The sequence below is a fragment of the Rhineura floridana genome, chromosome 2 (genome assembly GCF_030035675.1).
Source record: "Rhineura floridana isolate rRhiFlo1 chromosome 2, rRhiFlo1.hap2, whole genome shotgun sequence".
Lineage (NCBI taxonomy): Eukaryota > Metazoa > Chordata > Lepidosauria > Squamata > Rhineuridae > Rhineura > Rhineura floridana.
Window position 1 is genome coordinate 226,388,059 of NC_084481.1, and position 25,877 is coordinate 226,413,935.

At 42.8% G+C, this 25,877-nt stretch overlaps 1 protein-coding gene across 2 annotated transcripts in view; it reads right to left on the minus strand.

Moving 5' to 3' along the window:
• Window positions 1-2,411: 2,411 nt before the first annotated feature.
• Window positions 2,412-25,877, minus strand: part of HIF1A (hypoxia inducible factor 1 subunit alpha) — a 57,527-nt gene continuing 34,061 nt past the window's right edge. The window contains exons 3-15 of one of the 2 annotated variants that reach the window (XM_061612396.1): window positions 25,670-25,815; window positions 25,417-25,501; window positions 23,520-23,632; window positions 21,399-21,601; window positions 17,075-17,181; window positions 16,737-16,884; window positions 14,533-14,753; window positions 14,056-14,336; window positions 12,737-12,862; window positions 11,730-12,121; window positions 7,719-7,830; window positions 5,612-5,738; window positions 2,412-4,210 (exon numbers count right to left, since the gene is read on the minus strand). In XM_061612396.1, the coding sequence (XP_061468380.1) occupies window positions 4,059-4,210; window positions 5,612-5,738; window positions 7,719-7,830; window positions 11,730-12,121; window positions 12,737-12,862; window positions 14,056-14,336; window positions 14,533-14,753; window positions 16,737-16,884; window positions 17,075-17,181; window positions 21,399-21,601; window positions 23,520-23,632; window positions 25,417-25,501; window positions 25,670-25,815 (2,213 nt within the window). In that variant the 3' untranslated portion in view covers window positions 2,412-4,058. Of the gene's footprint in view, window positions 4,211-5,611; window positions 5,739-7,718; window positions 7,834-11,729; window positions 12,122-12,736; window positions 12,863-14,055; window positions 14,337-14,532; window positions 14,754-16,736; window positions 16,885-17,074; window positions 17,182-21,398; window positions 21,602-23,519; window positions 23,633-25,416; window positions 25,502-25,669; window positions 25,816-25,877 lie in introns of both variants that reach the window. The other variant, XM_061612395.1, reaches the window with a different exon arrangement.

Here is a 25,877-nt window from a genome sequence, read left to right on the forward strand (position 1 = left end):
TGTGAACATCTTGTATGGCTCGCCTGTGCTCTTCCCAGTGAAGCTGTATAGTGGCAGTAGGAGCAATGGGTGTGGAAACAGAAGGAGAGGTGGAGGGGGCCATAGCTGGAGCCTGTGTCTGTACTCTCCTGTTTAAAGCATTCAGCAAAACATCAGTGGGTTGCTTGTGATATTGGTCCATATTTTCTCCCAAATTTCTAAGCATGCACCAAAGCTGATTATGGACAGGATCCCCCAAATCCACCAGTTCATTCCTGTCGGGTCTGAGTAGGGCCATTACTTTGGTGGGAGGGAGAAAAGTTGCTGTGATTGCTGCTGGAGTTATTGAACACAGGTCTCCTCTCTCTCTCTCCCCCCTCCCCCCCGTTGAAGCTAAATTAACCTCATTGGAACCAGGGACCAAGAAAGGGCAGCAGTTTCCTCTTCCCTGGGCTCCTGGATTTGAATTGGGTACAAGAGATGAATGAGGCCCTTGACTGGTATATGTAACAGTTTGAATTGGCTCAAGCTTCTTCTTCTGTGTAGTGGCGGCTATTCGTCCCCCTCCAACCTCTCAAAGCTCAGACTTGTCAAATAGCCACACTTGACTCTCGCCAAGTAACAGCTTCAAGATCCATTCTCTCTATTGCTAACTTTGTTTGAGCATTTAACCCCATGTGTACCACTTCCAGAAAGTATCTGTCATAATACTCATATTGGCCATCTTCCTAAAGTCTCACATCGTCTGATAAATGTGCAAGGATTTATTCCGATTCACAAACCTCTGGGCTTTCCCCTACACCTTGACTTTCATCACATATGCCTTTTGCACATTCATCCCAGGCAAAAGAGCCTTAATCACAATTCTCATCCAACCATACACATTCCCTGCATTCACCATTCTGAATGTGGCCTCAATGGAAGCTGCATCTTGCTCAGTGGCACAATCCCTGGCCACCTGCATTAGATCTTGAGCATCTGCAGTGGGATACATTTCATGTGCCCTGGTTAACCAAGTCAATGCTGTGTCCTTATTCAAAGAACCTAAACTATCTGCCACTGCCTTTGCCTGGGGAGGGGACCAACGCACAATCTCTTGGACAATTTTATTATGGACTGGCCCTTGCCATGGTTTCTACCACATTTTTCATTATAATGGGTGCAAGTACTTGTGACTCCTTGCACTCAGGATTTAAAGGAGCAGATGGTACAGCATCCTCTGGGAGGGTGGGAAGAGAAGGGGAAAAGCCCCATTTTTCATCCCCATCGAAACATGCGTGACTGTGGCCAGCAGCCCTTGTTGGATTTGTAGCTTTTTTCCCAGTTCCTTATCTGAGCCCTGCATTCATCATGGCTAATATTCATCTATTGCTCTCGTGCTCTAAGTACCAGGTGTCCAGCAGTTAATTTTGCCCTAGTACACTCATCCTCTTTCTTTTTCAAGTCCTTATGAGCCATCTCAGCCTAGGTTAACGCCTCGTCTCGCTCCCTCTGCACTCCTAACAACTGTGAGAAGTTCAGTTTGAACACTAAAAAGAGATTCATACGCTTATAATGTGCAATCTTGCATTGATATCTGTTGGTCAGTGAAGCATGCTGTGAGACTCACAGACAGGGTTTTTAGCAGAGAGAGTAAAACCTGAAGCAGAAGGGTTAAGCTGGAAGAACAGAGTGCCAGACTGCCAAGGTCAGCAGCTGGCTGGGAAGCCTGATAAGGTGGGATTCTTGCAAAAACTCAGTGTGGGGGAAAAGCTGTCTGTGAAGAGAACTGTGTCTAATGTCTTTGCCTAGTAAAGACTCCTACAAGAAACTTGCCTGGCCTGGCTTATTCCTGTTCTATGCGACTCTTGGATTCCATCCTTGTATGATCTCTATACGCATTGGCTCTGATAAATGTATATTACACAAGAAAAAACAGAGGCAATCTGTTCTTTAATTTTCAAAGTATATCTTCATACCTGGCTTTTATTGGTGAATCTTAGGGTTGCAATAAAAGATCCAACTGTTATTACAATAGATCCAACTTGTCTGAAATCTGCCCACCCCTACAGCCTGTTATGCTCTTGTCTAAAATTGTCCTGTCTGATTAGAGCTTCAATCCTAACAACACTTACCTAGGAGCAAGCCCCACTGAACTCAATAAAACTTACTTATGAGTAGACATGTATACATAGGCTTGTAACTTAAGAGTGGTGTTCTTCTGCCAACACCCAAGCTTCGTGAATTCCTGAAACATCTTAGGACAGTTACATATTTATGTGCGACAAAGCTCTCAACCCTATTATCACTGCTCAACATACTTCCAGCAACTTTATGGTGGCAAGGTAAAGTTGAAATGTGAAGTGAAGGCACTCACACTGCCACTTCCAATGAAACTCATTGCAGACACTTTAAATTCACAGTCACCTGTAGATACAACACTTTGTTGCAGGCCTGGTCCACATATAGTTTATTGATGTAATAAAACAATACAGTTAGTGTTAGATCCAATCACAAAAGAGAGGGAAAAGAAATGAGTGGGAAGGGGGATTATTATACAGCACTAAGAAGGAAACGTAGATGTGTTGTGACATATCCCCTAAACAAAAAAGTTTCTAAAATATATTCAATATTACTGAAACCTATGGTTAACAAAAATAAAACATATGGATGTTAATAGCAACAAGGTGCATAAAAACCAAAACATCAATTATTACCAAGCAACTGAGGAATGAAACTAGGCAACTCTGCTAACAAGGCAGGATTGTTTTATGATTTGCTTGAAATATCACCTCTACAAAACAGGGTCATCGGAAACATTGAGATTCAGTTATTAGATACACAATATTAGCATGAAACCTTCACAGCTATAGGCAAGGGGAAATTTCTCTCTCTGAGATGGAAAAGCAACTACTTTAAAAACACTGAAAACCTCTTCTTCTCTCCCCCTCCCCAGTTAAGAGAATTTATCCACATAAATAACATAAGAAGGACCTTGCTGGGGCAGACCAAAATGTCCACCCAGTGCAACCAGATGCTTCCAGAAAGCCCAAAAATAGGGCACGAGGAGAACAAAAACCCTTCCCTGGCAGCCTTTGATAGACCTATCCCTCTAAGGGTAATCTTTTTGAAAGCATATAAGCCAATGGCCATCACCACATTGTGGTAGTGAATTAATGCATTGTGTGAAGAAATGCTTTCTGTCTGTCCTGAAACTATCTTCATTGGGAAAGCCAGAGTTCAAGAACTGCAAAAAGGAGGGGGGGGATTCTTTATCTGCTTGCCCCACAACTATTCATAATTTTACAACCCTCTCGCTGGTCATCTTTTACCTATAAAAGGCCCAAATGTGGCTAGACTCTCAAGATCACCCCCCTTTTGTCCCCCCTAACCACACATGGACATTAAATACAGCATTTAAGAGCAACATAACAAAAAATAGCATTGCTCCAAAATTTCTACATGATTTCACAGGCAATAAACATAAAAAAGTGGAAGAGAAAAGAAATTTTAAAAAATCCTTTAAAAACTAGCTTTATAAATGCAGAATATATTGCATGAGGAACTGCTGGCATTTTGTTATTTTCTTAAGAAAATAGATTGTGCGATTGTGGCTACAAATGCACTGCTGCAAAACAATGTTTCTTTCTTTTTTAAAAAAGTAAAAATTTATCTGAACATCAGAGCAACAAAGCACACAATGCCTTCAACCCACATGACAGAAGGCTCAGGCAGTTTCACTGTGGTGATGTTTCATTTGATAGAAATTTTTTCAGTGACAAAAAAACCTCAAAATAAAAATAAATACTTTTTAAAAAGGTGCTTACTTCAAAGCTGCCATTGCAAGCGTGTTCTAAATGTACTGAACTTAGTACCAAAAATGCACCATTAGCCAAGTTACTGTTACATAAAGAACACTGTTTTTTTTTTTTAATAAGGCTGTCCAAAGTAGAAAGGAGATCAGAACCAAACCAACTGAATTAGTGCAGTTTTTGTAGCCAGGCTTCTAAAATCAGATATAGAAAATATAAATAGACTGCTTTTAGGTGGTGAGTCACCAGTGTCCAAGAAAACAGAACAATTGTGCGTGGAGGAAAAGCTCAGTTGACTTGATCCAGGGCTTTGAGCAACTCTTCACCTTGTAGCAAGTTCCGGTTACCTTGTATGGGAGCATTCACTTCACAGTCATAGCCGGTAAGTTGCGGGAGTCCCTTCTCATCAATGGACTGCCCTAAAAGTTTACTAGCAATATCTGAAAGGAAAAAAGAAACAAGTTAACTTGCACAAACCACACACATTCTGGAGAACAAACCTTGGTTTGGAAAATCCCAAATACAAGTCACATTCGTTCTGCTAGAGATTAAACTAGTGAAATCTGATAACAAGGCACGTATGTACACTGTAGTTTTCTGGGGGAGCAGATGGGGGGAAAGCACAGAATGTGCTACTGGGACCAAAACTCAGGTTCCTATGGCAAAATATTTTTTTTTTTAATTTCTAGCCCTTATGGCTGTTAAATATGCCTCCGAAAATGTGTGTGGGCAATATCTCATGAAATCTCAAGCCCAGAGGACTAGCTGAATATGTTTACCAGTAGTCAGGGTCATGGGAACTGCCAATCTAACTAGCTAACCAACTTAAAAAAATGGAAATGGACTGCCTTCGTGTCGATTCCGACTTACGGCAACCCTATGAAGAGGGTTTTCATGGTAATCGGTATTCAGGGGTGGTTTACCATTGCCTCCCTCTGAGGCTGAGTGGCAGTGACTGGCCCAAGGCCGCCCAGTGAGCTTCATGGCTGTGTGGGGATTCGAACCCTGGTCTCCCAGGTCGTAGTCTAGCACTCTAACCACTACGCCACACTGGCTCTTAAGCAAAACCATTAAAAAGGTATTAAATAAAAAGGTATCATGCAAATATGCACATTTTATCCAGATTTTCTAGGCACAGAATCTGGCTGCAGAACTTTATTTATTTTTAACAAAACATACAAGTAAGTGTTAGCTGCTTAATCCTTGTCTTTCATCCAGAAGCGATTTCTTCCTCCCAGCCCCAATGTCAAACACCCACATCTGGCCCATTCAAACCCCTGCCCCCACCCAAGATATACACACAAAAAAGGGCCTTCACTAATACTGACTTGTGCTATCACCCTGCTCCTTTTTTAATAGGAACCTAGGAGGCTGCCTTGTACGGAGTCAGACCATTGGCCTATCTAGCTCAGTATCACCGACACTGACTGGCAACAGCTCTTCAGTTTCAGATGGGACAACCCCAGTCCTACCTGGAGATGCCAGGGATTGGGCCTGGGAATGTCCGCATACAAGGCAGATGCTCAGCGACAGACCTTCCCGGTTGCTTCAGATTTCCTCCAACAGTATAGAGAAAACACATAAGCCACAGTTCTTTTCTTCAAGGAGCACAGATACTCTGTTCTACCTACCACAGCCCATCCAGACAGGGCTCTGATCCTAAGATTCATGGCAGTTACTTTGTTCCCAAGTGCAGTGGCCTCTCCGTTCATTTCAGTATTGGGGATGCTGCACACCTCTAGGTTAACAACTACATGGATGGACCAAAAGGGACCTGACTTGGTCTTGCCTCAGGAGCAGCACTGGATTGGCACAGTTCATTCCAACATAAAGGCACTGACCTGATGGTAACAAAATGACTGTCTTCTCCGCCACCTCATTCTGTCCGCTAGATTTGCATCCTTTTACACGTTTCCAAGCCAGAGGTACATTTCCTCCAGGATTACTTGATTGCACCAATAACGTGCCCTTAAAAAAACCCAAAACCAGACACAGGAAAGTTCAATTAATGTAATCATAAAGATCCCACACAAACACACTATTGAGAAATTAACTAGCTGCTGTGTAAAAATGGCTCTTTTCAAAAACATTCTGTTTGAGAGGGAAAAGATATCTGAATGCAAAAACTTTTGAGAGCAATAAATTGTGCAAAAGTATATCCTGTTTATTTTGACGAGGCTTCTACAATCGGTGGGTGAGGTTGGGAAAGATCACCAACTGGCTGTCAGGCAATTCCTGCTAGACTCCCCCCTGCCCACAACTCTCCCTTCCAGACTTGGTATGGCTGCTGCCAGACATACCACTCATGCAAGTTTCAGCCGAGTCCTTCAGGGTGCCTCACTTCTGAGCCTCAGACTACAATCCTATGCACACTTACTTGGGACTCACTCCCAAGTGAAAATGCACAGGATCAGGCAGGCAGTGCACCCCAACTGTCCCAACGAGACTTTGTGCTTAACAATACTGACAAAATGTGCAAAAAAACCCCTCCCCAGCCATGTTTAAAAGGCTTGCATTGGGCTAATCACTCCCCATTCCGGTTCAGTGTTCATCACTTGCAAAATGAACAAAAGAAGAGCCTGCTGGATCGGGTCAGTGGCTCATCTAGTCCAGCATCCTGTTCTCACAGTGGCTGATCCAATGCCCATGGAAAGCCCGCAAGCAGGACCCGAGTGCAAGAGCACTCTCTCCATCTGTGGTTTCCAGTAACTGGTATTCAGAAGCACACTGCCTCCAACCGTAGAGATAGAACATATCCATCAGGTTCAGTGGCCTGAATGCTTTGGGCCAGGTGTTTGTGCAGACTTCCTGGTAAACTGTAAGGGTTTGATGCTAGAATCCATGAACCAATGATGAAGATGTGGAATTGTCTTTATAAAAATCCAGGTTACCCCAGTTCAACGGACATAGCAGGCAACTGTACCTGGCCTCATCTCATCCCCTGCCCCCAGCCTAAACTGCCATTTTGTGGGTGGCTCCAACTGATTTGGGAAGTACATAGTGCAAGCCTGAAGTCCTCCAACCCTTGTCTGCAGCCTATGTTCCAGTGACCTAGGGCAAGAAATTGGGAACTGTTTTTAAGAGTACACCTGTTAAAGAAGAACACCGATGTTTCAAAAGTATGGAATTAATGGATTTTTTTCTCTTGCATACAAATGTACCTTCACTGGGAGAAAGAGCAGAACTACAAATCTCATCATGTAGGCTGCATGACTCCAACTTGATCCTACAGTCACTGTTCTCTACACTAGGGGCAGGAGGAAGACAACGTAGATCAAGGACCTGCTATGAGGATTTGCGTAAGTAATCCCTCTGAGCCTAGATCAGCCTTCACCAACCTGATGTGCTGGCTGGGGCTCTCCTGGGAGCTGCAGTACAAAACATCTGGAGGGCATCAGGTGAAGGCTGTCCTAGATAAATTCCCAGGTAGAAGAATTTACTTTACTCACGGGCTTCCCCATAAATATGTCTCGCAGCACATTTTGTTAACCTGTCTCTTACAGGGATCTTTCAGGGCCTACGTTCATTCTTCCTGCATGCACACACCCAGCTGATCATCTTGTACCGTCTGACCCACAAGAACTCCACACTTTTCAAAGCCCTTACCTACCATGCGATGCCAAAGTTAGTGGAGAGCTGACCAGCCACAAGGTCTGTGGACTGGTGGCCAGCCATTTCCCCCCAAATTTTAGAATACAAATCTATTTAATCTGTTTTACGCACAGATTAAAAACCATTTCAGCACGCACACGGACCCTCTACAGTATGTGGTGTGGTAGTTCCTCTAGCCCATCACTCTTTTATTCCACTACGAAGTTCTTCACCCAATTGTGTCCAGAATAAAATGTTCTTGTATACCATCAGCTTGACACCAGAAAATCCAAGCTTTACAAAAAGATGCAACAACCTCAATGTTAAAAAATGGGGGGAGAATCTTTGAAAACTTACAATTCCCACTGCTTGGAAGAGCAAACCATCCTGCTCCATTTTTCGTTTCCTCTGAATATTATGCAGAGCTATTAATTTTGGATTGATTTCTTCATTCACTGCAGCTGTCGATCTACTGAGGAAAACAGATTCAGACTGTTATTGTCCACTCCCCTCCAGGCAAATGATTTGTGTTAAAAACAACTGCCGTGTGTGTGATGTTTTATAAAAGATGTATGTTCCATAATGGTCTCTTGCCTGAAAAATCTGAGCTCACTGATGTGTGAAATGCAACACAGAGAAGAGTGCCTTTTCTTGTTGCTTGAACAGCCACAGGCAGCTGGGATCACACAGAGATTCCAAGGCAGAAGACACAACCAGGGAGGAGCAAGGGGCTACAAGAACCTCTCTAGGAGCTCAGGCACTCACATGATCCCAGTATGGCATAATTTGGCTTACCTTCTCAGGCAGAGCAGGACACTGGGTTGACTTCTGTACAGTCATATTAAATCTTAATACTTTAACCAGAGCTTGGCAGTATTTCGCTACAAGTAACAAATTACTTGTTTACATTTTGACTGTAATAGAACTAGGAGTAATTTTATTACTTTTGTGGAGTAACTGTAATGTTTCCAGCATTACTTTTGGGCATTACTTGGGGGGAGAAACCGGGGAAGTCTTCTGCTCCTCTGATTTGTGGATGAAAATTTTGTGCCTCAAACTGGGCTTCTGTGCAGCATCGCTCTTCCCTCGTGCTCTGTGGGTGGGTAGGAGGCAACAAGGGAGGAGGTGGAGAGTAAGACGGGGTGCAGTGGAGAAAACAATTGTTTAAAAAAATGGACGCTGGTGGAGAAGAATGGAGTGGAGGGAAAAAGGAGCCAGGGGGCAAGAACATGGATAAAGGAGGAGAAGGAGGCAGCAGCAAAATGGAGATAAAGAACTGTGGAGGTGACAGATGACAAAGAGTGTGTGTGTGTGTGCGCACACACATAGGGTGTTTGCACTTGGCACAAAAAGTGGCCTCCATCACCCTCTCTGGCTACTGTGCTGCATTTGCAGTATTTTAACTTTTTTGCATCTCAGGGGGAAATGTTTGCTTGGGTGAGTGTCCCTTAGTTGGTAGCAGGGCAGAGTCCGGGAGGTGGTTAAGCGAGGGAGATTATGCTTGCTGGCTGAGTGTGCATGGTGGCACTTGTTTTGACGTGCAAAGATCTGACTAGTGGTTTCTGCTTCCCTCCCCACCTCCCTTACCAGCAGAGAGACCACCATTGCTATCTGATGGATAAAAAGAATTATTCTACTACCTCTGTATGTGTGTGTTTATTTTTCATGTTGGTTTAGGCTACTTAGATGTGCAGCAGCCAAGGCCAGCACCTTGTAGGCGTTTTTTTAAAAAATAACTGAAATGTAATTGCAGTGATTACTTTTGAGAAAAAGTAAAGCAATCAGTTACTTTCAGAGCAATTACTACTTTTGGGGCCACGTTATTGTAACTAATTTATTACTTTTTAAAAGTAATCTTCCAAGTTCTGACTTTAACCCACAATATACCACCCTGGTATTTCATGAGATGGTGGTATAGGTACTTCTATAAATAAACTACCAGAACAGTCCAATATTTCAGTGCAGCTGAAAGGGCTGCAGTGGTTGCCAATTTGATACCGGGCCAGGTTCAAGGTACTTGTGTTAATTCACAAAGCCCTACACAACTTAGGCTCAAAGGACTTTAAGGACTGCTTGACTCTTTATGTTCCATCTCGATCACTCAGATCTTTTGATTGGGTACTTTTTTCCCAATAGAAGTTTGACAGGAACCCATCCCTCCTTTCTTTCAGGAGCCTTTTGAAAACCAAACTTTTTAGACAGATGTTTAACATCATTTCCCCACCAACCAACCAATGTAGTATTATTGATGCTTTTATTATTGTTTTTAATGATATTTTTATTTTAAAAAAGTATGTCTTTGTATGTTGTAAGCTCTATAATAATATAAATAATAAACCCTAAACTTATCTGGGAACCATTATTGGACTTTTGTCTTACTTTGTTTGAATGCCTTGCTTGAAGTAGCACAAAAGTTATCACAATATCAAGATACGTGCAGGATAGAAGACTTGTATTAACCCAGTGCTCAGCCATCATCCCTTCCACGGCTTTTTTCCAGTCTACCTGGCAGAAAGGGTCATCACGTTTCCTGATTACTAGCTGCTACCGCCCCCACACATATATTGTTGGTGTTATATGCCATCAAGTCGATTATGACTTATGGCGACCCTATGAATCAGCAACCTCCAAGAGCATCTGTCATGAACCACCCTGCTCAGATCTTGTAAGTTCAGGTCTGTGGCTTCCTTGATGGAATCAATCCATCTCTTGTTTGGCCTTCCTCTTTTTCTACTCCGTTCTGTTTTTCCAAGCATTATTGTCTTTTCTAACGAATCATGTCTTCTCATGATGTGTCCAAAGTATGATAACCTCAGTTTTATCATTTTAGCTTCTAGTTATAGTTCTGTTTTAATTTGTTCTAAACACCCAATTATTTGTCTTTTTCGCAGTCCATGGTATCCGCAAAGCTGTCCTCCAATGCATTTCAAATGAGTTGATCTTTCTCTTATCAGCTTTTTTCACTGTCCAACTTTCACATTCATACACAGAGATCAGGAATACCATGGTCTGAATGATCCTGACTTTAGTGTTCAGTGATACATCTTTGCATTTGAGGACCTTTTCTAGTTCTCTCATAGCTGCCCTCCCCAGTCCTAGCCTTCTTCTAATTTCTTGACTATTGTCTCCATTGTGGTTAATTACTGCGCCATGCTATTGGTAATCCTTGACAAGTTCAATATCCTCATTGTCAACTTTAAAGTTACATAAGTCTTCTGTTGTCATTACTTTTGTCTTCTGACGTTCAACTGTAGTCCTGCTTTTGTGCTTTCCTCTTTAACTTTCATCAACATTTGTTTCAAATCAATACTAGTTTCTGCTAGTAGTATGGTATCATCTGCATATCTTAAATTATTGATATTTCTCTCTCCAGTTTTCACACCTCCTTCATCTTGGTCCAATCCCACTTTCCATATGATATGTTCTGCATATAGATTAAACAAATAGGGTGATAAAATACACCCCTGTCTCACACGCTTTCCTATGAGGAATCAATCGGTTTCTCCATATTCTGTCCTTGCAGTAGCCTCTTGTCCAGAGTATAGGTTGCACATCAGGGCAATCAGATGCTGTGGCACCCCCATTTCTTTAAAAAACATTCCACAGTTTTTCATGATGTACACACACACATAAATCACCCCATACACAGCCAGGAAATTAACACAAATGGGTCCTTTTGACTTAAGGATAACTCTGCACCTAGAAGACTTCATAGGTTGCATCTAGCACATATTATGCATGTCTCTACCCACAATCCACATATTTAGAGCATGACTGAGATTATGTGTATGTAGCACTCTGCCTGATAACTACCTGCTCATTTTGCATAATTCAAAACTGAATTTCAGGCAAAGGGAGTTTGAGCAATTGTGTGGCTGAATTAGTCTGTGGACCACATTGTCAAGAACTGATCATCGTTGGGAGTTTAAAACAAAATATGAAGCATCAGAGTAATGGAAAGAGAGCAACTAGTTATGCGTTAAGAGCAGCAGAGCTAGATCTAGAATCTCAAGGTCCCAAGTCTCTGCTCTGACCTTGGAAGGTAGCTTGGGCAAGTCACTCTCCTCTTATGAGCTTCAATTACCCACAGGGAACACCAAGCACCACTTCAATGGCTTAAGGCACTACTGCAGATACCCTGAGAATGCAAATATGCAAATATTAACAGCCCAAAGTGTGCTAAAAACCATCACTTAAGACACATTAACATGTCTACAAAATGTCTAAAAAATATGTAACTCAGTCAAAAAGCTTCATTCCTTTGCTGAACATAATTTAAATTAGCATTTACACAGACAATTATTTTTTCCCCTCTTTTAAGTGTGACTGGTTTTAAGATCAAGGAGGCAACATATCTTTTAAAACTACCTTTTACCCAGCGTGACTGTTGGCAAGTTTGGCGTTCCCGGACTCGACTTCTCTTTCTGCTCTATCGTGCCTTTTCCTTCTCTGACTGGAGATGTAGTTCGACTTAGATTCTTGGCATAGGGCGGTTCTGGGGCATTGTTGGCTTCTATGATGATGTGAACAGGAGCTATTAGTGTCTTCAGTTCATCCTCACGTTTGATCATCACTGGTTGTATCTTGTCTATGGCAGACAATGACATTGTTGTTGGCGGATATCCCGTGGCGTTGGCCACTTTGGAAGGAGAGCTTGTTGAACTGTTTTCCAATGGAGAAAGCTGGTCAAAGGAACGCAACTGGAAGTCATCGTCCATGGGGATGTAGGGTGCCAACATTTCCAGATCTAAATCAGTTTCCTGAAATGGAAACGCAAGAATGTGTTAAGTGCACATTTTGACAGAGAGAAGGCAGCAGCAATGCTCAATCTAGTTTTAGAGCTCACATCTACCAAGAATTTCTGCTGCTCCTGCTATTTCCAAATGTGGGAGCCTGTTTAAGTTAATGGAGATGGTGAGCAACACAGCTATGTGTGCAGCAATTCTTGGATCACAGCCATGGTGTTTTATTCCTCATCCAAAGTGATGCAGGAATGAACTGAGTGTTCCAGCTTCATGTCACAAGAGCTATGCCCACAACAATGTCTATTAAACCTGCACATATTAATGTTAAAAAAAATTAAACACAGCTAATTCTCTGCTAAGAGCCAGTGTAGTGTAGTGGTTAGAGCATTGGACTACAACCTGGGAGACCAGGGTTCAAATCCCGACACAGCCATGAAGCTCACTGGGTGACCTTGGGCCAGTCACACCCTCTTAGCCTCAGAGGGAGGCAATGGGAAACCCCCTCTGAATACCGCTTACATATTTGTAGGGTTGCCATAAGTCAGGATCGAATTGAAGGCAGGCCAACAACAAAATTCTCTGTTACGCCATAATAGAGGCCTTAAAACCAGTTTTCTCTAATGTGCTCACCTGCATGGAGAATGGGTTTTTTGACTCTGGGTCTATTGCAAACAGCTTTTCCACCAGCTCCAGCTTGAACTCACTGGCCATCTCATTACCCACATCGAAGCAATAGTCATTAGGAGGACTACTGGGCTGTAAAGACAATCCACATCTCTGTTCAGTAAACTGTGAATTTCCCTCACCCAATTTTAGTGAGCTTGATTTCACACAATAGAAATATGTGGCCTGCGTTCAAAGATTTCCCCACAATGTTAATCATTAGAAAATCCTACAATTAGGGTGAGGTATACTTTTTTATTTTATTTAAAAATATTTCTATCTCGCCCTTCTACCCTATAATAGGGCACTCAGGGCGGCTTACAAAAATAAAATCAAACACGTACATAATAAAATTGTAAACAGTAGTAGGAATATACAACACCCAGTTTGCTGCAGGTCATTTTTTTCTCTGTAAGTAAATCCCCAAGTTTAAGAGACACCCCTGCCCTTCCACCAAAGTCACATCTCTTCTCAAATCGTCTCTCTCTTTCCCCTGAAGGACAGGGCTCAATAGAGTAATACCGTTCATATGGCCATTTTTAAAGCAAGTATCAAGTTGTCAGATGAGAGAATTCTGTACAGCTCAAAATGCTTGTTAACCTGCCAACTCAGGTGAGTCAAATGAAGTAAGGGGGCCTGCTTTGCATGCAGGAGGACCCCAGGTTCAGTCCCCGGCATCTCCAGGTAGGGCTGGGAGAGAACCCTGTCTGAAACTGGAAGTTTTGCTGCCAGTCAGAGTAGACAATACTAAGCAAAATGGACCAATGGTCTGACTCAGTACAAGGCAGCTTCCTATGTCCCTACTGGTGGGTGGTGGGTGGGGAGAAGATACCACTTTAGCCTTTCTGGGCCTCATCAGTCATTAGCTTCTGTAGTGATCCAGAACAGTCAAAACTGTTATTTCACCCCTTATAAGAAAGTGAAACAACTGAAAAAGAATTTTGACAGAAAATCAATGGAGTGGTCGTGGTTAGTGGCTAGAATGCTAGATTTAGACTGAGGATTTGAATCTCTACTCAGAAGGGACCCTAGATTTGAATCCCTACTCAGAAGGGAGCTCACTAGGAGAAAGTGGGCTGTTCTCCCCTTCTTCTCTACCTTGCCGAGCTGTTGCCAGGATAAAATGGGGTTACTCCCAAGGGCACCACCCTCAACCTTCTTGGTTAAAGGGCAGCACACAAACTTGACAAAGCTTTAACACTGAAAATAGATCTTTAATTTACAGACCACACAAGAGAGATCCAGTTGGAAGTCGCAGATCTTCAAGAGATCATCAGATGACTAACCTCGGGTGAGCTTTGGCTAGTGCTTCCATCAGAAGCGGTGTCAGGCTGGTCTTGCGTCTGATGGGTGGAGAAAGCAAGATCCAAGGGCTCCGTGCTGGGCTCCAGCTTGGACACCACCTCTCTGTTGAGTGCTGGATCAGCACTGCTACGGAGTGGCTTTGTAGCTTCAGACACAGGCAGAGGGGACATAGCCAAATTTATACTCTGTACTTTCTCACTAGATGAGGGGAGCATCACATCATTATACAACGGAACGTCATCGAACTGGTGCTCATCAGACTCTACAAAGATTAAAAGAAATCACTGTCCTAAGTAAGAAGGGTTGTATCACTTCTGAAGGGCCTCATTAAATTACAGCACAGGTTATACTTTGGACACCCTGAGGGCATCCAGCAAAACGGGCAACTCATATTTAAAACGTATTTCATAGCCCACTTTACTCGTCAGAAGGGTTGTTTGAATTAAACACACACACACCATCACTGCTAAAATCTAATGCTATTATGGTGTCTCCGGCCGCTGGAGCAAGGTATGTTAACGCATCTGGTTCCGCCTTAAATTTCTCAAAGAGGCTGCTGCTGTCTTCCAGTTCAGTCTTCTCAAATATTTTGATCATTCCTATCTCAGGCGAATCCACCGGTTTCAACATACGCTCAGTTTGCTGGAGTGAAAAAATTAAGTCCTCTTGAACAATGCCACTGCAGAAGAGAAGAGGAGGAACGTTAGAGTGCAGCTTGTAGCCTGTGATGCCTCTTTTATTACACTAGCGGCTTTCAACACTTTCTAGCTCCATGAAACTCTTTCCTGCTGAGGAACCCCTGATCATCTGCCACAGAGGCCCTGCTCGCTGCAGGGAATTCTGGGGTACGTTCTAAAGAGCAAACTCTGTCTATTTGATGAACTGACTGTACCTCAACGGGGCATTGACACTGTTCCACACCACAGCACACATCCAACACTTCCCCTAGTGCAGTAACTCGCATTGTTAGTTCCCAGATTAGTGCAATGATATTATTATTGTTATTTATTTAATTTGTATCCCTCCCTTCGTCCCAGCAGGAGCCCAGAGCGGTAAACAAGGCACTAAAAACACTTTAAGACATCATAAAAACAAATCTTAAAATACATTAAGACAAAACAGCATTAAAAACATTTAAAAAACTTTTTAAAAAGGGTTAAAAACATTATTTGAAAACATATGAAGCAATTCTGACACAGACACAGACTGGGATAGCTCTCAACTTAAAAGGCTTGTTGAAAAAGAGAAGTCTTCAAAAGGCGCCGAAAAGATAGCAGAGATGGTGCCTGCCTAATATGCAATATGAGAACAAAACTGAAGGAGGCATTCAAGACACAGATTAGTAAGCAAAACTTAACATCTCAGGCCACATTGATTAACTCAGCGCAAGTTCTTTTGATGAAAGCAGTCATACTGACCTAAACGTTGTAGTCATCCACAGGTTTTATAACATTAGTGTCTCTCTATATTTTGTTTTACATATTTTACAAATATTATGAGATGGGGTATCCGTGGTCTACAACCTTTGAGGTATAGACAGTCCAGTTGAACTTTTGTTTTTTTTTTAAAAAAAACTTGTTTGGAAAAGATTGTATTAATGAAGAATCAAATACAGTGCAAGATTGCATTTTGTTAATGAATATACATTTTTATTTGCATCCTTCTTCCAAAGCGCTATATACAGAGCACATGCAGAATGAGGTTTCACCAGACACAGTGGCTGGACACAAAAAGTTCCCAGAGGACTCAATAGAGCCTCATTTGCCTTTGCCCCCCAAACACATGCACACTACGCATATACATGGATGTTAATATACACAATGTCCCAGGGGATCAGAGGAAACTGGAGGACTCTGTGTGCCTCCTATAGTCTCATTCAGCCTTCCACCCTTGAATATTACACATTACTTGTGCTCCAGAGCATGAGTAAGTTCCAAAACTCAAGAGATGAAGGGCTAAAGGCAACACGTGCACACAGAGTCATATTCCTTGACGTGGGCAGCGGTGTTGTTTGTACCAAGGAGAGAACAGGGCTACTGAGCCCTATGGAAACCTGCATAAGGGACTAGACGGCACAAACACATGGACTATGGCACATTTATACATACAAGTGTCTACTGGTGGCTTTGGGTTTTTTTTATTTTTATATAAATATATATATATATATATATGCAGCACAATTCAGATTTGTTCAGAATCTTGAAATTTTGAATTTATAAAATGCCTGAAAGATTCACCTTGCAGGAGAATCTGAACTATAAAAAAGAGTATGGAATATGAGTATTGTGTGTGTTTGTGGATATGTGCCATGTGTGTGTATAATCTAAGGGGTTTTTTTCCCTAAAATAAAGAATTAAGAAGGCAATCCGTGGAAATAAAGAAGATATGGTCTGACTCTGATGTTACCATTTTCTAGTCAGTCTTGTTAGCGACAGCCCTGCAGTTATCTGACAACATATCATGGGAATGAGGGACCACACACATATCAGGTTTCATGCATTGTACATTCACACTGCAGGTTTTCATAGTTTTACTGCCAAAGGCAATAGTACTGCATCAAAGAGAGAGTAAATACCAGCAACAACTCGATAAAAAGCCAGGCTGTCTAGGCATGCTGGTGTCACTAAAACCTGGCTGATCGTCTTTGGCATAGCAAGCTCACCTCAAGACGTAGTTCACACACACGATACACTGTGGCTGGGAATTCTTAGTGTTGTATATGACAGTCGCTTGAGTTTCGACCCAGACGTAGCCCCCGTGCTTGGCAAGCATTCGGTACTGACCCGTGGTCACTTGCCCTTTAGCGAACACTGGAAGAAGAACGAGAAATGCACCTAAGCTGTATTTAGACACAGCTAGGCAGTGTCTAAAACTGTTCACAATGAAAACATCCGTAACACTCAAAATGCTGCTGGTGCTTTGGCACATGATACATAGCAGTGAGCAGCACAGAGCATACTTCAGCCTGCTGCCATCTCATTTTTAATCCCCCACACTTACTGTCGTGATGAGTTTTGGTCAGATGATCTGAGTCCAGGGCGTGATAATATTCATATATGGAGCGACCCAAGAGCTCTTCAGGATCGTACCCTATCAGTTCCGTAATCCTTTATGCAAAAAGAGAGAAGGCTGTAAATGTATAATTTTCCTACATATTTACTGAATGATTACATTTATACCCCACCTTTTTTTCCATGACAGAAACCCAAGGTGGCTTACATACGGTTCCCAGGTAGTCTCCCATCCAGGCACTGACCACACCTGAGGCTGGCCTTATATGCTTTTAGACCATAGCCGGGACCAATATTATAACACAAATAAAATGGATGAAAAGCAGGTGTTGTTTTTAATAAGAACAGACAGCTACAAGGAAAAACCTTAGTCCATGAGCCATTAATTAAACACAAACCACTTTCTTAGCTACAATAGCAAATAAGTAGCTTGTGGCTTTTGGGAACAGAATGTGATTGAATATCACTTTGGGAAGGGCCACAGCTCATTGGTACAGCATCTGCCTTAAGTGCAGAAGGTCCCAGGTTCAATCCCCATCGGCACCTCCAGGTAGGGCTGGGAATATCCCCTGCCTGAAATCCTGCAGAGCAGCTGCCAGTCACCTCCTTTCACTCTGATTGGTTCCAACCAGCAGGAAAGGACAAGGAAGCATGTCAGACTACTCTTCACTACACTATATTAGACTACACTATATTAGAAGCTCAACTGGAGTGCATACCGCAGATCAGAAAAGGTACCGCCAGGGCCAAGAAGATGCCAGCATGGTTAACGAGCAAAGTCAAGGAAGCTCTTAGAGGCAAAAAGTCTTCCTTCAGAAAATGGAAGTCTTGTCCGAATGACGAAAATAAAAAAGAACACAAACTCTGGCAAAAGAAATGCAAGAAGACAATAAGGGATGCTAAAAAAGAATTTGAGGAGCACATTGCTAAGAACATAAAAACCAACAACAAAAAATTCTATAAATACATTCAAAGCAGGAGACCATCTAGGGAGACAATTGGATCCTTGGATGATAAGGGAGTCAAAGGTGTACTAAAGAACGATAAGGAGATTGCAGAGAAGCTAAATGAATTCTTTGCATCTGTCTTCACAGTGGAAGATATAGGGCAGATCCCTGAACCTGAACTAACATTTGCAGGAAGGGATTCTGAGGAACTAAGACAAATAGTGGTAACGAGAGAGGAAGTTCTAAGCTTAATGGACAATATAAAAACTGACAAATCACCGGGCCCGGATGGCATCCACCCGAGAGTTCTCAAAGAACTCAAAGGTGAAATTGCTGATCTGCTAACTAAAATATGTAACTTGTCCCTTGGCCTCCGTGCCTGAGGACTGGAAAGTGGCAAATGTAACGCCAATCTTCAAAAAGGGATCCAGAGGGGATCCCGGAAATTACAGGCCAGTTAGCTTAACTTCTGTCCCTGGATAACTGGTAGAAAGTATTATTAAAGCTAGATTAACCAAGCACATAGAAGAACAAGCCTTGCTGAAGCAGAGCCAGCATGGCTTCTGCAAGGGAAAGTCCTGTCTCAGTAACCTATTAGAATTCTTTGAGAGTGTCAACAAGCATATAGATAGAGGTGATCCAGTGGACATAGTGTACTTAGACTTTCAAAAAGCATTTGACAAGGTACCTCACCAAAGACTTCTGAGGAAGCTTAGCAGTCATGGAATAAGAGGAGAGGTCCTCTTGTGGATAAGGAATTGGTTAAGAAGCAGAAAGCAGAGAGTAGGAATAAACGGACAGTTCTCCCAATGGAGGGCTGTAGAAAGTGGAGTCCCTCAAGGATCGGTATTGGGACCTGTACTTTTCAACTTGTTCATTAATGACCTAGAATTAGGAGTGAGCAGTGAAGTGGCCAAGTTTGCTGACGACACTAAATTGTTCAGGGTTGTTAAAACAAAAAGGGATTGCGAAGAGCTCCAAAAAGACATCTCCAAACTGAGTGAATGGGTGGAAAAATGGCAAATGCAATTCAATATAAACAAGTGTAAAATTATGCATATTGGAGCAAAAGATCTTAATTTCACATATACGCTCATGGGGTCTGAACTGGCGGTGACCGACCAGGAGAGAGACCTCGGGGTTGTAGTGGACAGCACAATGAAAATGTCGACCCAGTGTGCGGCAGCTGTGAAAAAGGCAAATTCCATGCTAGCAATAATTAGGAAAGGTATTGAAAATAAAACAGCCGATATCATAATGCCGTTGTATAAATCTATGGTGCGGCCGCATTTGGAATACTGTGTACAGTTCTGGTCGCCTCATCTCAAAAAGGATATTATAGAGTTGGAAAAGGTTCAGAAGAGGGCAACCAGAATGATCAAGGGGATGGAGCGACTCCCTTACGAGGAAAGGTTGCAGCATTTGGGGCTTTTTAGTTTAGAGAAAAGGCGGGTCAGAGGAGACATGATAGAAGTGTATAAAATTATGCATGGCATTGAGAAAGTGGATAGAGAAAAGTTCTTCTCCCTCTCTCATAATACTAGAACTTGTGGACATTCAAAGAAGCTGAATGTTGGAAGATTCAGGACAGACAAAAGGAAGTACTTCTTTACTCAGCGCATAGTTAAACTATGGAATTTGCTCCCACAAGATGCAGTAATGGCCACCAGCTTGGACGGCTTTAAAAGAAGATTAGACAAATTCATGGAGGACAGGGCTATCAATGGCTACTAGCCGTGATGGCTGTGCTCTGCCACCCTAGTCAGAGGCAGCATGCTTCTGAAAACCAGTTGCCAGAAGCCTCAGGAGGGTAGAGTGTTCTTGCACTCGGGTCCTGCTTGCGGGCTTCCCCCAGGCACCTGGTTGGCCACTGTGAGAACAGGATGCTGGACTAGATGGGCCACTGGCCTGATCCAGCAGGCTCTTCTTATGTTCTTATGTTCTCACTGGCTAATACATTCCCTTGCATATGGATTGGCTCGTGGGATGATGGAGACACAGGGACCCTGCTCCCAAAAAAGTAAGGGGTCTATAACCCCTGAGACCCCGGACCACTACACCCCTGCCCGTACATAGATATGCCTCCCTCCAAACTTTTGATGTTTGTCATAGTTGCGACATAGAGGCATATATCTACTAACAGAAATTTAACACAGAAAGCAGCAGTTCTAAGCCTGTGAATCAAAAAACACAACTTTAAGCCCAATTCAAGCCACCAGCTTCAGCTTATTTTGTAATATGCCAAGACTTACTGGCCTCACCATGTGATGAACCACTCAGGCAACGCTTTCAACACTCTATCATATTGAAACACTTAAGTGTTTTGCACTCAGCTCAAAACAATGTACAAATGCCCAAACCACCACCTATTTTGTTAGTGATCTCATTTTAGAATTGTTAGGGTTTTACCGAATGCTGTGAATGAAATGATTTTATATTTTTCAGGCAAGCTGCGTCCAAGCTCATGGAATTATGGATACAAATGTGAGAGCCAGTTTTGCTCCAAGCTGACTGTTTCTTATTGAGAAGTGTCATATTGTAGTTACTGCCTCAAATAAACTCTTAAAACTTTTAAGCCACTTGGTGGCAGTGTTTTACAGAACAGCACTACAGGGGGAAAATTACTTCTGGAGTCAACACCATATACACATGCAGCAACGTAGTGTCGCTTCAGCTTTTAATGTATTACTGACTTAATATAAAACGTGCTCTGACATGATAGAACAATGATTGCTCTATTTTGCTTATGAGATGGGAAAACCTATTTTAAAATGAAATGTGCATCATGTTATCTATCTGGAAAGCATTTAGCACCATTAACTTTCAGAAACAAAAGTAGCAAAAGTTAAGGATGCACACAAAGCCCTACCTGTTGAATTCTTGAGAGAGAAAAAAGGCAAGGAAATAAGGTGGTAAGCTGCCGACCAGACTAGCAATACCACGCAGGTGCAACTACATAAGAACATAAGAAGAGCCTGCTGGATCACGCCAGTGGCCCATCTAGTCCAGCATCCTGTTCTCACAGTGGCCAACCAGGTGCCTGGGGGAAGCCCACAAGCAGGACCCGAGTGCAAGAACACTCTCCCCTCCTGAGGCTTCCGGCAACTGGTATTCAGAAGAATGCTGCCTCTGACTAGGGTGGCAGAGCACAGCCATCATGGCTAGTAGCCATTGATAGCCCTGTCCTCCATGAAATTGTCTAATCTTCTTTTAAAACCATCCAAGCTGGTGGCCATTACTGCATATTGTGGGAGCAAATTCCATAGTTTGACTATGCACTGAGTAAAGAAGTACTTCCTTTTGAAGTAAAGAAGTACTTCCATCATTCACAGGGAAACCACAGGAAAAGTGAGGGGCACTGCTTACCTTTCATCACAATATGAAAACTTCATGTCCAGGCTGTGGCGGCTGAGGAACGTCTTGCTGTCCAAGGGAACTTCGATATTTGATGGATGGGGGATAGGTTCACAGATTAACACCAGACATGTCATGGGAGGCTTTTTATACCCGCACACTGTCTGATTGTTGCAATTCTCATAGACACGAATGTGCCCTGTGCAGTGAAGTACCTGGGTGGTTGGGGTGAAAAAGAGAGCTTTGCTGTTGCTTGAAGGGGAAAAAACGAATAATATATAGGACAGACTAGTGCTCTCCAGACGTTTCGGACCACAACTCTCATTATCTTTGACCACTGGCCATGCTGGCTGGTGCCAATCAACGTTGGAGTCAAAAACTTTCCTCTTTCAACAAGCCTTTTAGGCTGAGACCTATCCCAGTCTGCGTCTGTGTTAGAATTGCTTAATATATATTTTTAATAATGTTTTTAACCCTTTTTTAAAGTTGTTTTTAATGCTGTTTTGTTTTAATGTATTTTAAGATTTGTTTTTATGATGTTTTAAAGTGATTTTAGCGCTTTGTTTGCCGCCCTGGGCTCCTGCTGGGAGGAAGGGCAGGATACAAAATAAATAAATAAATAAATAAATAAATAAAAAATAAAAAAACATCTGGACGGCACCAAGTTGGGGAAGCCTGGCATAGAAGAATGATTTACGTCTGCCTGTGCTGGACTACGACCTGGGAGACCTAGGTTCGAATCCCCACACAGCCATGAAGCTCACTGGGTGGCCTTGGCCCCGTCACTGCCTCTCAGCCTCAGAAGGAGGCAATGGTAAACCCCCTCTGAATACCACTTACCATGGAAACCCTATTCATAGGGTCACCATAAGTCGGGATCAACTTGAAGGCAGTCCATTTCATTCAATTATCGGTGGCTTTCCATCTGGCACAGGTGTCAGAAATGACACGGATAACCATGGCTTGTGGCGCTCTTGGACAGGAGCAGGAGGGCCCATGGCCCTGCCACACTCTCCCTGCCTGCTTCTCCGGTGCTCTGTGTATGCCCGTTTCACAACTCAGCAGACTCAAGACAAAGCCACTCCAAGCCTCTTGAGCTTACATATTTAGCATGGTGTGCACTGGAGTGTTGCACTCTTCAAATGCAGATTTTAACATGAGGCATTGTTGCCAAAAAGCAACTGATATCAGCAAAAAGTCACGTGCATAATCTTATACAAGGATGGGAAATTAGCTGTACAAGAGGCCGTAACTGATGCAACCCTAGAACCTGAATGTACATTCTCAAAAATCAAACATCCGTGGATACACAGGAATGCCAGTTCAGCATATATACAAAACCGTAGCTCATTCTCAAGAGTATGGATCCTTTCGTAGTCAAAAGAGTACCGTCTACGCAAAGAGGGAGATATCAGCAGACTTGCAGGGGCGGGGGGAGGTTCAAGGTGGGGACTTACAAGTCACCCTCTGAGCTTGTTCAGCGGGTATGGAATGCTGATAGACCTTTGGAAAGTGTGTATATGTACAGAAAATCAGGGTGAAGGTGGAAATGTGATGGGAGTATCCTTGAAAGGAGACAGCTGGCTGGCTCCCTAAATAGGAGCATTCCACACAGCAACATTTTGTTGCAGGTCCCACTTGCCTTCTCAAATGCACACAAGGACACACACACCCATATACAGAGCCTCTCTGTCATCACCTCTGCTCTCTTCCCACAACTCTTACCCTCATCTCTCTCCCCCCCCATTAATGCCAACTTATCAGCATCAACCTGAGCAGAGCAACTCTAAGAAAACAACACCTGATACAAGGAATAGCCAGCCTGAAGCCCTTTACCTGGTAGACGCCTCACAGTTGTGGCCAGGGCAAGCCAAGGTAATGGAGAGGTCAAATGCCACAAGTCACAAAGGGTATCAATGACAAGAAACCTCATGTTCTGAACTGTAGCTGTCAACTCCAATTACCCAAAGGGAATCAAAAGCGACAAACTTGTGTATCTAACTTGCAGCAAAAACCATTGCTGCAATACAGAAGTGTTACTTTGGATGCTCACTTGTGTATGTCCAAATAAAGTCTGGACACCAACCAGTCTACCTTCAAAAGCTATTGCTCTCAGAACACAAGTATGCTTACCTTCCACGTGGCAGACTTTATATTGACAGTTCTTCCTCTGCTGGTCAAAGTACACTTCATTCTAAGGAAAAAGCTGCGTTCTGTAGTCGGCTCCTTCCCCTTTTTCACAGGACCTAATGCAAAAGAATGAAATATCAATAACATTTACCACTTCACACAGTACTGACTCTAGAAGGCAACAATTGCAATACAGTTAGCAGACTTAATGCACTAAAAATACTTTAATGTTCCTTTTCCAGAGGAGTTCAAAGCACTGCTCAGGGTGTTTTGACCCTTTGACAACTGCTGGAGCTGAGAACCTGGCAGGAATTAAGGACCTCAGCAGTATGTTATCCTGTTACCAACAGCTGAAACATCCAGATTTGGCCAATGTCACAATGGTTGTTATAATGTTGATTACTACTATGCCACCTTCAGAAAATACTGCAATAAATGCAGTAGTAGTCAATGGAGACAAGTGCTCAGCATATCACAGAATCACAGAAATGCAGAGTTGGAAGGGGCCTATAAGGCCATTGAGTCCAACCCCCTGCTCAATGCAAAGATTTGTAGAAAAGGGAGGACAACACAGAAGTGGGTGGATTAACAGACTAATGTCAAGGTTGTGTTTTGGAATGTCCCTCCCCCTTTTAATTAAAGGCAAACAAACAAATCCTGAGGCAGGTCAAACCAGATTTAGTTTATATTCAAGATGCACTTAAATGTACTTCTCAAGCACATGCAGAAAACATATCCCATCATTAAGACAGATGAACTGCTTTGTAGACTTGAGAAAAACAGTACAGCCAACATGTATCTGCTCAGTGCTTCCCACGCCACAAAGAGATAAATAAGTACAACTGTGATGATGCACAAATTAGGTTGTGCAAACAACTGCAGCAACAGTATCCTGTGCAAGGCAAGCGCAGCATGCTGGTCCTGTTAAGTTGCAAGCTCACTGTTCCCAAGTATAATTGCTCCATAGGGTGGAGCCACTGCAGTGGATGCTGTGGTGGCTGAAGTCAAAAGGCATACCATGCTGCCACACAGGGTAGTTCTCCCCTGTTGTGCTGATGCAACAGTGGTTGAGCCACATCCTAAACACTTAGCTTGCTGGCATGGTGGCATTCAAGGGTGAGAAGACTAACTATTGCTAAACATTTTACAACCTCAAAACTGGTCCATGTTCTCACCTGCCTGAGATTCCTATGGTTGTGTGGGCTCACAGGCTCGATTCATGTAAACTCCCCAATGGGAAGAGTTACACCACCTGAGTCTATGAGCGTACATGCGGAGTACTCATTTTGCAAGATCTCTAATGTCTGTGCTGGCTGCATCCCCCCCTCCCTCAAAAAGGAGGGAATTGCAAGTCCAGCCTTGACATGTCTGGATCTATGTATGGATTGCTTAAGTCACACATTACTCTGGGCCCACTTCTCCATCACATAAAGAGGATCCTTAGCTAGGCAGATGTGTGAACCGGACCACAATTAAGGTGTTGGACTACGACCTGGAAGACCAGGGTTCCAATCCCCACATAGCCATGAAGCTCCCTGGGTGACCTTGGGCCAGTCACTGCCTCTCAGCCTCATGAAAACCCTCTTCACAGGGTCGCCATAAGTCGGAATCGACTTGAAGGCAGTACATTTATATTTTATACATTTAATTCCCACCTTTTAGAGGGCAAACCCTTGCTTAAATCAATCGGAAAAGTACAATATAAACTATGAAATGTAAAAAAAATAATAGCTTTTGAAAAGCAGTCTTGGGTGTTGCAGAGTTAATTTAGGTAACTTCGGTTAGGCCATTCCCTAAAATAAATCAAGCACATCTTAAATTATAATTAGTAGCAAGCAATCAGATCATTAAGAAGGAATGATGTGGCCTGAAATTAAAAGCCAGAACTTGTCTCTCTTACCATTTCGGTGGGTCAGCATTTCCCTCAGCTCTTCATGGTCACACGGATGAGTAAAATCAAACACACTGTGTCCAGTCAACTCAAACTGTAAAAAAAAGAAAAGAGGAAGCTTAGTCGAGCACAATGTGTTTCCAGTAGCTCAAACACTGGACACAATCAAAGTTCAGCACTTTTAAGTCAGTTGGACTTTTGACTATATTGTGCCCAACTGTGATTTTAGGCAAAGCAATGGAAACAGTTGTTAGTTCCATACCTGTGTGAGCCCCATACACTTGTTCACATTTTCAGACATGTAGACCATATCTCCATCCTCCGAGAGAACCATGACAAATCCATCAAGAGCTTTTAAGTAAAAGCAATTAAGCTGTGTCTCCATTTCAGCTTCTGCCTCCAGGTCACCTAAAAGAGCCAGTATGCATTAGACAAACTTGGCCTGTCAACAATGTCCATGTTTACTGTTT